The following is a 12,490-nucleotide window of genomic DNA, read 5'->3' as shown; positions in this document are numbered from 1 at the left end:
GCGACGGCGTCATGTGACAGGAGGGGAAGGGGCGAGCGCACGCGTGCAAAACACACACACACACACACACACTGTATATCATGAATCAATGAAGCGAAGTCGAGACAGAGGTTGACAGGAATGCGTGTACCATTCATATATATATATATATATATATATATATATATATATATATATATATATATATATATATATATATATATATATATATATATATATATATATATATATATATATATGAGAGAGAGAGAGAGAGAGAGAGAGAGAGAGAGAGAGAGAGAGAGAGAGAGAGAGAGAGAGAGAGAGAGAGAGAGAGAGAGAGAGAGAGAGAGAACAAAAGGCGATGAAGTCATGTTGAAAGTAGGACGGTTGTGGCTGTGGTTGTGGCAGAGGGAGAGCGACAGGGCCCTGGGCTTAACACACACACACACACACCAGACTCTTTAAAAAGGACCACCTCAACCTTTGGAATCCTCTAATATATTAGCCTTTGCTCACAAATTTATTACAAGCTGCTCTTCAGTCCCTTCCTGCACTACGTGCCACTCCTCAGTGGTGATGGCGCAGTGACACTCCCCTCGCCCCTTGGCCTACTCCGACATCTGGCACCGTAGCCGTCTCCCTCAAGGTCACGCACAAGTTCAAGAAACATTTATGACAACGATCAAGAATATAATCTCAACATCTCTGTTGTTTAAAATAGAAAATGTGGACAAGGAAAATAAGAAAAGCTCAAGATAATAATAAGAATAAAAGATAATCTAGCAATGTTAAATACTCTGTTGTCGCGTATCGCCGCCGACAACTGGCGGAGGGGAGCTATGTGTGTGTGTGTGTGTGTGTGTGTGTGTGTGTGTGTGTGTGTGTGTGGAGGTTGCGTCACTCCATCCCCCCCCCATCACCCTTTCCCGCCATCTGAGTCATGCCTTCTTAGCCAGCCACCGCCCCTTATCGCATTCCCTATCGCTATTTCTCAGTACTAAAACAGTGGTCCTTTTTTTTTCTCTCTCTCTAATCTTGTGTCTGCTCCATCCTGCCGTTCTCTCACATACACAACGGTTTTAGTGTTTGTTCCTCTTTTGCCATGTCTTATGATTTCTCCATTATCCAACACTACTACTACTAACACCAACAGCACGTCTTCTTCACCCAACATTTTACACTTTCTTTTTCCCAACACCACGCCTGTCCCTCCCCCAACACCACTCCTGTCCTTCCCTCAACATTACGCCTGTCCCTCTCCCAACACCACGCCTGTCCTCCCCCAACGCTACATCTGTACGTATCTTTCCTACGTCTCTGCACTCGCGATCGCCAGTTCCCTTCACCACCAAGATCACACTCTTGTTCTCCACAGCACAACGCCAATCTCTGCCAGCATTCTCTCTTATTCTTCTCACCTCTAGTCTGTTTCATGTTCATCCCCCTATCTTTAATCTTGCTATACATTCAATTGCCAGAGTAGTCTCGTCTGCAGACTCAAAAACTCTGAAGCCTGCCCGTCACCATATCATCACATCGACTTGTACTAGTCCGGCGGTAGTGTTTTTTTTTTTTTTATTTTATCCCCACAGGGAATAATTAAATTAGCTGTAGGGGATGCCGGTAAATACTGCGGGCATATATATATATATATATATATATATATATATATATATATATATATATATATATATATATATATATATATATATATATATATATATATATATATATATATATATATATATATATATATATAAAATTATAATACTTTTTTTTCGAAATGAATACAAACGTATCGAAAGGATACTTTTTAATACGGGTGTATCATTTTATTTGATAAAATTTATCCTCACTTTCAGCTGTTAATGTATTTCAGCATAGTGATGAAAATATTCTATATGTGCAAAATATTTTGCACTTGTTAGGACGTCCACATTATTAAGCTTTATGGCCTTCTGTAGATAAATGTTGGCTACAGTAAAGGAGTGCTGGACAGCCTAGACTTGAATGCAGGGATGGTGAGGTCGGGGAAGGTTGAGAAGCGCTGGTGTAGCGCCATCAGAACGGAGAGAGGAAGCTGCAACTTTATCCTAATTGGCCTCATCGGTCAGAGCACGTTTACCCCACAAGCGAGCAGGCAGCATGCATGCACCCCAAGGCTCCATGCGTGGATCTTCGTGGCGGCTCTTGCCCTGACATCACATCCTCGCTAAAGTCGCAGGACTTTTTGACCACAACTTCACTGTCTCAGTTCATGTGTAGGCTACTGTAGTACAAGACACCTAAGACATTTAGAAATTCATAATTTGTTATTTATACAAAGTACCTTTCGTTTAGATATTCAGTGTTGCAATGTCAGTAGAAATACTGGTATATATATATATATATATATATATATATATATATATATATATATATATATATATATATATATATATATATAAAACTGTATAAGATCAAGACCAAAAAAAACACGTTAGTTTCCCCACAAATCGCACTTTAGAAGAGAATTTTACCTTCTTTTAGTATATTTTTTTTCTGAAGTGCTATGCACTACGTACATAAACATATACATACTAAACAGGCCCCAGCCCCCTCACCAGCAAAAAAAAAAAAAAAAGATATTTTAGTCTACCCTAGAAAGGGCTCGGTTTCTTTAGCCATTCTATGTATTATCATCTTTTTCAATGGCTAACTATATCAATTTGATCGCCTTAAATAAATGTAAGAAGCTCTGCTAGAAAAATGTCGATACTGTGCGATACTGAAGTATTGTATCCATTATATTGTCAGGCTTAAGTGTTACAACATGCACGCTCTCATGAACATAACGCAGCACTTGCGTACTTTGTATCTGGGCACGCGGAACAGGTAAGACATTACAAAATGTGGGTTAAAACTAAATAATGCTACGTCAAGAGTGACAATGATAAGCCAGATCATAATGTTAGCAAAATAACATTAGAGGTAAGCAGAAAACAATAAGACAGTGCAAGGTAAGGAGGCATGAGGGCAGCATGAGGGCGGTGAGTGTGGCATGCAAGATAACAGAACCCTTCAACAAGTCACCGCGCTCCTCAAAAGTTTCGCTAAACATAATGGAAGACGGGCATGGCTGTCCCCGCCTGAGATGCAGGGCCGGTACTCACATCCAGGGGCGGGCCGCTTCTTGCAGGCCAGGTCATAAGGCTTGTAGGAGTCCGAAGCCTGTTTTCCGTACTGCGTCCTGTCCATGCTGGCCGCGGAGGAGTCCTTTGCGGCTCGAGGAATGCCACAGTGGTCTTATCCCAGAGTTTGGTGTCAAAGCGATAGATACTGAAATCCACCGTTTGTATTTGCTATTCACTTTTTTTTTCTTTTTTTTCACACTTTTCTAGCTTTCAATCATGACAACTAGCTTTTTAACGTTCCGAGGGATGTGTGCTGTTTGGGGGCACTCTTACAATAACGCTGTAAACCATATCGCACAAACGAACTGACTTTAAGAAAAAATATCGTATGTTGTCGAGAGTGGGCTCCAGTCTATACACCCAAAGTTAACCATATACTACACCACGATAACGCAAAATTTTCAACAAGAATATTCGATCAGATCCTCCAGCGGCACTTCGTTAAGCCCTCCGGAGAATGTCTTAGGTTGCGGCGCGGCTCGTGCATTACCAGGCTGAGGCCAAGATGAGCGTTCACAGTCACCTCTTACACGATCTCTCTCTCTCTCTCTCTCTCTCTCTCTCTCTCTCTCTCTCTCTCTCTCTCTCTCTCTCACACACACGATACATTAATCAGCATACTATCAAAGTAAGCATTGTTCCTGTACAGGTCATAATTTTCTTACTCGCCCCCACCTGCATACAGAGTCCTTCCCTGCCTTCTATGGTACGGAGGAAAATAGGCATCGCTTTATTACTTCGCAATTGGAGGAGCTTCAAACTCACTCGAGGCGGGTCCGCGTCACTTAATAATACTTGATAGACACTTGAAGACGCGTTAAGAGATTCTGATCCACTTACACCACTTGGGATCTGACAGTTAATATCGTACCTCTGGCAACGCCCACGATCCTGCCATCGCGAAAAGCTCTTCAAGCCTTCGCGTTGAGCTCTCAGTGTAAGCCCGCTAAGTTGGTTAGTGGTACGCTGGCCACTTATACGAGTACGTTTCTTGGCCCGGAAAGGAAAGAGAAGGCAGTGCTATTTACAAGTGCCAGTACTTTAGCTGCACCAGTCTTTTTTTTTTTTTTACAGTCATATTAGTCTACTTCTGCCTGAGTAAGAATACTGAAAAGCTGGATAGCGTGAGTCAAGTTGCGGCTGGGAGAAGTACAGTGCCAGATTTTTGTTTTCCTACTTGTGCTACTACAGACAAATACAGCGGCACTACCTGCTAAGGAGCATATATATATATATATATATATATATATATATATATATATATATATATATATATATATATATATATATATATATATATATATATATATATATATATATGCATCAAATGAACACTGCGTTACTTTCTTGTACAAAACCGAAGGAGAAACAAGTTACAGACAGAGCAAGAACACATTGACAGAAGACACTCTTACGGGACCAAGATGTTCATATCAGGGATGACTGGTCTAGGTAAGTGGCGGCCACCACGCGTTCCGCTCCACACCAGAGTACGTGTGGACGCTGCAATCAGATAGTGCAATCTAATCGTACACATTCTTGTTAGACTATCCTATGTAATCAAGTGAAAGTAATGCAAATCATACATGTCCTGCGAGGAAGCAGTATTGGTCTGTACAGCCCCAAGGAGGCGGCGACATCGCCACATCAACATTACCTTGACTGCCTGATTAAAAAACAATGTGTAATGTAAAAAAAGGGACTTGAAAAGGAGATGTTGGCAAAATAAACAAGTGAAATGTACATAAATTATCTTTAAAGACAATAACAATATCATTCTAACCAAAGAAACTGAAGTAAAAAACAATTGTGAAGTTTGTTGTTTATCTCAAGTGAAATTATATTGTAACAAACAAAGTCAAGCAAAGTAAGGCTGCATAAACTGGAAACACCATCAAGACCTCTCTCTCTCTCTCTCTCTCTCTCTCTCTCTCTCTCTCTCTCTCTCTCTCTCTCTCTCTCTCTCTCTCTCTCTCTCTCTCTCTAACACACACACACACACACACACACACACACACACACACACACACACACACAACTTTAAATAGTCTAAGGCTTAGTTGGTGGGAAAACATCCATAGAGGAAAATACAGGAAGTCTCAAATCCCACTAAACACTTCATAAAACAACACTGCAAAACGGCTATGAAGAGAACACAAGACTGGAGCTTCTGAACGGTCAAAAAATAAAATAAATAAATAAAATAAAATAAAATAAAAAATAAATAAATAGATAAATAAATAAATAGATAAATAAATAAATAAATAGATAAAAAAAATACAGTATATGTTAAAGGGCACATGAGTGGAAGTATCGAGATAACAGGTTATACAGAGTGCGTAATGTCGCCATTTGTAAAAGAAAGAAAAGTAAAGGCCAGCAACATCAGACCCTAACACTTAACTGGAATAATATATAATTCAGATAGCGAATGACTCTGTTTTTACTGATGCACGGCTGAAATAATCCAGTAAAACTGTTAAATTGATTCAATACTACTTGCAAAACTAGGAAACTGATGTTCAATGAGAGAAATAAAAGCCGAGAGAGAGAGAGAGAGAGAGAGAGAGAGAGAGAGAGAGAGAGAGAGAGAGAGAGAGAGAGAGAGAGAGAGAGAGAGAGAGAAAATGTGTGTGTGTGTGTGTGTGTGTGTGTGTGTGTATGTGTGTACTTATTAAATCAGCAATGGTACCTACGAGACAGATAAGAGTCACAATTCATCTTTAATGCGTGCCTGAGCCTGAACCACGCAGCCCCAGGATCTCGCCCTTCCTGGCGCCAAAGTTGAATATAAACAGTTGTTTTTCCGTCACAGTGAAGTGCTCCCATCCTGTTTTAGCTCTATCCAATTAGTTCCTGCTCAGTATGTTCCGTCCTATAGCTTGGCTTATAATCATCTTGCCAACACATACACACAAACAAACAAACAAACAAACAAACAAACACACACACACACACACACACACACACACACACACACACACACACACACACACACACACACACACACACATTAAACCTTCACTTCCATGCATTTGTTTACACTCACCCTGACAGCGGGCTTTTCTTCCCCATCCCTCCCCTTTCTTTCGTTCTAATGGCTTGTGAGTCTTTTTTTTTTTATCGATGTCAGCGAACATGAACACATCTAGTATTCACCACTACAAGTAATTGACGCCACGACAAACTGCACCTTCTTGAGTAACATTCAGGAAGCAGTCTGCTGCCATATTGTTTACATATCTAATGAGCTCCTTTTATACAATTACTGCAGTGTCTTCATTAATTGTACGTTCATATAAAATAATTACATACTGTTATATAATAAATGAACTTAGTTAAGCTTGTGCTAAGAAAACGCGAGAAACAGAGAAACTGCACAGAGCACGTGGAACGGTTCATGGCCAGCAGCAGAGGTGACACCCAGACTCATCTTCAGGTTACCGTCCCCAGGAAACATTCCCAAACACTTTAAATGTGCTGGACAGACGAGGTGACGCTAATCCCAGGTTAACTACATGAAATCTAGTACCTTCTATGAACAGTGATAGCAAGAATGGCGCAAAATCCAAGACATAATTAAACAAACGATGCAACAGCAATGAAGCTAGTCACGAATGAATTCATTGCTGCTCGGGAAGAGACGCCGGGTGCCCCTAGACATATGATTAATTTGTCGTAAGCCGTGTTGGCCGTCCTAATGTGAAAGTGCTCAACATTGACCCAGGAGAAGTGGCTGACTATTCACTTGACCGAGACCACAGGCATAAAGATAACCGCGACAACATGAGAGCACGACCACAGAAGTGTCTGGTGAGTGCCACGGTACCTGCCACTCAAGATTCGTAAGCAGAAGACACGTCAATAAGCAGGAAAGGAAAAATAATGAGATAAGAGCATGACACGCTGCCAAGTACGTACATATATTGGTTATTTCTTCATCCTGAGGACTATAAAGAACTTAATGAACACAATCACACACTGAGCCTCGGATATACTCTTATTAGTCTCCTCTCACGGCATTAAGCGTCTTCCTGAATATAAAACCAATCAACAGAGGAAAACCTAACAGTATGATATTTTCGACTAATGAAAAACAGATTGGGTCTTGGATTTGTTGCACGTATAATTCTTTAAACATTGTATATTGTGCGACTTTATTGGCTTTGAATGTACAGTAGATAAGAACATGTACACTTCACACATATCATGAATCTTATCTTAATAACGTGTTCCTCTCCATCACCTCTTCCAACACAGCAATCACAACGGCTCACAGGACACAACTTCGACAAAACTCCCGAGGCCTCCAGGGCACAAGACACTCGTCAAGACTTTGCAGAAGGGTATTGGACCTCAGCGGAAAGTTTATCTTACATCATGCATAATCTAGAAGACGATATACGGCTGAAAGACTTGTAATACGTGAATTGAAAAAAAAAATAAATAAATAAGTAATAATAATAATAATAATAATAATAATAATAATAATAATAATAATAATAATAATAATAATAAATAAATAAATAAATAAATAAATAAATAAATAAATAAATAAATAAACAAATCAGTCAATCAATCAATAAATAAATAAAATACAAAGTTGCTCGGTGTATGGCTATTCAAGTTTGTAAATACTTTTGTTATGGTAATGATGCAGGTGTAAAGGAGGCAAACGATCTTTGTTTCACGGCCTACACGTATTATTCAAGTTGGTTTGATTTTTTTTTTAAATCACAATTAAAATTTAAGCAGACATTAAAATCTTCTCTAAAACCGTTTAGTACTATCAATCCCTTACGAAAGAAAAAGTTCTAGATAATCGAGTAATAACAGCAACAGATGACAACTAGAGCAATGACTACAATGCAACAGGCCAACATTAAAATTTGTAGTACTAGTAGAAATGTTTTGATCCCTTTTGAGCACCAACTGTTCCCCCTCCCCACATCCAGCAAGTCATAAATGTTCACAGAGACCGATCTGTGGGTAAGCCTGAGACCCATCACACACCACACATCCCATCCCCTCACCCAGTGCAGGCAGTAACCGCTCACAGCCAGGGAAAAATACTTCGAAGAATGAATAGACCTCAAACCTGTCCATGCCGAACGATAGATGAAGTCTGTGTGTGTGTGTGTGTGTGTGTGTGTGTGTGTGTGTGTGTGTGTGTGTGTGTGTGTGTGTGTGTGTGTGTGTGTGTGTGTGTGTGTGTGTGTGTGTGTGTGTGTGTATGTGTGTGTTTAACTTTGATCTTACATAACAAAATAACATAAAACAAGCATCGTGCAATACATTATTCCATGGAAACATCAACACCGGCGATCAACACCACATTGCCTCCCCTTCCCTTGCAGCCCTCACCACCTCAGTAACAAGGTCGCTCCACGCTGCTCCTCAGTCACAAACAAAACATGTGCAAGAAATCACATTCAGATATTCAAAGCTTCGCGTATAATATTCATACCCTTTACTTTCAGCGCCCAGACACACACACACACACACACACACACACACACACACACACACACACACACACACACCTTTACTAACGTTAACACACCAAGTTCACAAAATTTTATCAAGCTTCACCTGGCTCAGCCTCGCCCTCTACGCCATGAATTAAATCTTACATAAGCATCGCCTGTTTACGAGTACTCAGTGGCCATACGTCGTCTATAAATTAACGCGTATTTCACACACACACACACACACACACACACACACACACACATACACACACACACTAAATAAATAAATAAATAAATAAATAAAAAAAGAAGTATAAATCCAGTCGCCGGAAGCAAATATTTATTTAATTCCTATACTCTCTCTCTCTCTCTCTCTCTCTCTCTTCCCTCTCTCTCTCTCTCTCTCTCTCTCTCTCTCTCTCTCACTCTCCTCTCTCTCTCTCTCTCTGTGTGTGTGTGTGTGTGTGTGTGTGTGTGTGTGTGTGTGTGTGTGTGTGTGTGTGTGTCGTCGTTTCCCGTGTACGCACAAACAGCAGGCAGGGCATTTTGGCAGCTCCTAGGTAGTTGTCATTGGCTGAGCAGCAAGGTAAACATTTTTATTTATTTATTTTTTTTTTTTACTCCGCTCACCTTCACCCTACTCCTCTTGTAATTGAGTGTTGCTTAACCATCCGTGACCAGGTGTTTTATTTTCCGGCAAACCGAAAGACCGTTCCTCACAGTTTACCGCAATATTTCACGCACCACTGGCTTAGGTGAGTGTGGACCACCAGGCATCAAGAGTGACTGAGTGATGTCACTTGCGTAATATTCCTGTCAGGTGTCGCAACAGCTGTCAGGCTTCCTCTAGTTCCTCAACCTATGGAAGTACCGAATGCAGTCACGGAGAGCTCTTCCCTAACATACAGTGTAATAACAAAAGAACATAAGAAAATATAGGAAGCTGCAAGAACCCATCAGGCCTACACGTAGCAGTCCCTGTCGCCTACTTGTAGCAACGCAAGACATAACCTACTGGCAGATGGATTCCAAGAAGGCAAAGCACACCCTAGCTAACGTCGCCATTCTGTTTCAATACGACCTTTTTAATCATTGCCAACTGAGCGCAGTAGTGCCGATACTGGTATTTCTACAACAACGGCAACTAACGAAGCTTAAAGTAGAAGTTGAAGATCATCAGTTTTGTGGTTTACTAAGGACTCCCTGATGTAACTCGCTGCCGCATGAAATAAACGGTCGCAGGGCACCATGTCCTCTCCAGTGGCTTCACTCTTCATAAACAGTCACCGGGCGAGGTATCGAATCTCTCTCTCTCTCTCTCTCTCTCTCACTCTCTCTCTCTCTCTCCTCTCTCTCTCTCTCTCTCTTCCTCCTCTCTCTCTCTCTCTCTCTCTCTAACAGTATACACACACACACACACACACACACACACACACACACACACACATGTATATAATATACTGCCATCAAGAATAAACGATGGTTACGCTGCAGTATGATGAAAGCTCACAGCTAAACACAGATTTACAATGAATGACTTATAAATACGACGAGCTCCTTGCAGCAACACAGACCTCATAATAGTGACATGTATTCATAAACGTTCCTCGGAGATTCCCTGAGAAGACAAACAATTTCAAACAATTTACACACAGCTGCGTCTGACACTCACACTGCCAAGCATCACGTCTTTATACATAATCATAACACGCAAGAATATAACCACGAGCACCTGTTTTTTTTTTGTTTTTTTTCCCCTTCGTATCAAACATTGCCTTATAGTTCGCTGATGCGTGAGGGGTACAGCGCGTGCGACAAGGGCACAAGGCAGCCACCATAGCCAGTGACGTCACTCATGTAAACAGAGAGGCTGCGGCATCCCACTTGTAAAAAATATGCGGCGCCATTGTGTATTGTGTGTGACGGAAAAAAAAATGAACCGTTCCTGCTGCACCTGTGATTCAGACAGGAAGGAGACAAGTGGAGAGAAGAATAGAGGGAGGGGGACAGGGAGAAACAGGAGAAGAGGAAGCATGAATAGAGGAATAAACTAAATGTGGGAGGCAGACCCAATTACAGAGAGGACCTTGAGAAACACTCCAGATGCCTCTTAGAGAGAGAGAGAGAGAGAGAGAGAGAGAGAGAGAGAGAGAGAGAGAGAGAGAGAGAGAGAGAGAGAGAGAGAGAGAGAGAGAGTAAAGAGGAACTGCCTTCACTCACCACGTCAAGACAAACTACAACAAACAATCAGCAACCAAAAGAAACAGCCACTTCCTCCCGGCAGACAGAATACTGAGCTGAAGAAAATATTTAAAAAAATCCCCAACTGCTGGAGCGCAAGTGTTTAGCTGCGCGGGTTACAAATGAGGCATCGAATCGTGAAGTCTGGCCATTAGCAGTCTTTTTATGTCTTATGTTCTCATTTTGTTATATCACAGGCCGCCGAGAACGTGATGTCGTGCGTGCAGTCTTCTTGGAAGATAAGAAAATATCAACCGCAGTCTATTTATTTTAACTGATAATCACTAAATTACCGTGTGACATCACTGTATGTAAACTTCATCACATTTCATATTCACAATTATGCAACATCAATGAACGAAAATTAGTATATCAATAAATAAAAACATACGGACTGTCATTCGAAAGCTCTTCCCTACAACAACCAATCAGTTATCTTGGTATAAAATCGATCTCGGCTCCAGGTACACACTTTGGACGGTACAAGCCTTTTTTAATCTCTGTACTGTTTACACCATTCATGCAAGTGGACGAATGACAATATAAAAGAAGACAAAAGTTTCGATAGTCCCGCCCCAGAGAGTCCCGCTAAGAAAAAGAAAAAGAAAAAAAAATGTATGATAATAAAGTGGCGTGTGTCCTCAGCCAGGTAATATTAACAGCAGCAGCCTCAGTCCGAGTGTCACGAGTCGATTTCTGAATCCCGTGTTTTAGTCTGTGTTAGGTCCACATTACATGTTACAAAGTTACAACGACCTTCAAATCTCGCTGTCTATCCATCTGCCTATCTATTTGTCTATCTAGGGCGCACACACACACACACACACACACACACACACACACGAGAGAGAGAGTGAGAGAGAGAGAGAGAGAGAGAGAGAGAGAGAGAGAGAGAGAGCGAGAGAGAGAGAGAGAGAGAGAGAGAGATGAGAGAGAGAGAGAGAGAGAGAGAGTGTGTGTGTGTGTCTGTGTGTGTGAACCATATTAAAATGTCGGAAAAGAAATACCAACATTCTCAGGTTTAGTTTCTGACAGCCTAAAATAATGAAAGCAAACGAAAGAAAGGAGGTGCTTGTGATGCAACCACACGGTCAAGCATTGCTGCTCGTGCCTGACTCACAACCAATTACCAGGGTCCTTAAGGCATTGGTAATTACCACCTAAGGCCGCCCCATCAGGGAGGTTGAGGGACTTGCTGCTACTTCTCACCGCTCATCCACCTTGACGGACACCACTGGGATCACCGGAGGCTGTCAGTTATTGTTCGGTCTAATTAACCCAAGTACCATCCTTCATGCATAGTGCCGGTGATACGTCGAGTGTTCGATGCTTCATTAACTCTCTCTCTCTCTCTCTCTCTCTCTCTCTCTCTCTCTCTCTCTTCTCTCTCTCTCTCTCTCTCTCTCTCTCTCTCTCTCTCATGGGAAATACTTTCAAGAATCCACAAGACTACAAGCTGAGCAGAGGCGAAATATGTTGAATATCCGAAAACCAAACTCCTATTTTGTTGTTACTGTTGCAGGCAACGGACTCCTGTTCCTGAATGGTCATTCACATTCGTTACTCAACACGTGACCACATACAGAATCATGTCAGATCACGTCCTATCACCCGCCTGAATCA

General features: G+C 41.3%; 2 protein-coding genes across 4 annotated transcripts in view; one reads left to right on the top strand and one right to left on the bottom strand.

Annotated features, from left to right (window-relative positions):
- LOC135107438 (leupaxin-like) overlaps positions 1-12,490 on the bottom strand; it is a 95,709-nt gene that overhangs the window by 69,905 nt on the left and 13,314 nt on the right. Inside the window, exon 2 of one of the 3 annotated variants that reach the window (XM_064017301.1) lies at positions 3,135-3,435. The exons of the other annotated variants lie outside the window; for them this stretch is intronic. Coding sequence (XP_063873371.1) covers positions 3,135-3,219 — 85 coding nt within the window. The 5' untranslated portion in view covers positions 3,220-3,435. The remainder of the gene's footprint in view (positions 1-3,134; positions 3,436-12,490) is intronic. 3 annotated transcript variants of the gene reach the window in all.
- Positions 4,565-12,490, top strand: part of LOC135107440 (actin-related protein 5-like) — a 41,224-nt gene continuing 33,298 nt past the window's right edge. Inside the window, exon 1 of the mRNA XM_064017309.1 lies at positions 4,565-4,607. Within this exon, the coding sequence (XP_063873379.1) occupies positions 4,580-4,607 (28 nt within the window). The 5' untranslated portion in view covers positions 4,565-4,579. The remainder of the gene's footprint in view (positions 4,608-12,490) is intronic.

This window comes from Scylla paramamosain, chromosome 15, assembly GCF_035594125.1.
Source record: "Scylla paramamosain isolate STU-SP2022 chromosome 15, ASM3559412v1, whole genome shotgun sequence".
Classification (NCBI taxonomy): domain Eukaryota; kingdom Metazoa; phylum Arthropoda; class Malacostraca; order Decapoda; family Portunidae; genus Scylla; species Scylla paramamosain.
The sequence above is the reverse complement of the archived record's forward strand: the minus strand, read 5'-3'. Positions and strand labels throughout refer to the sequence as shown.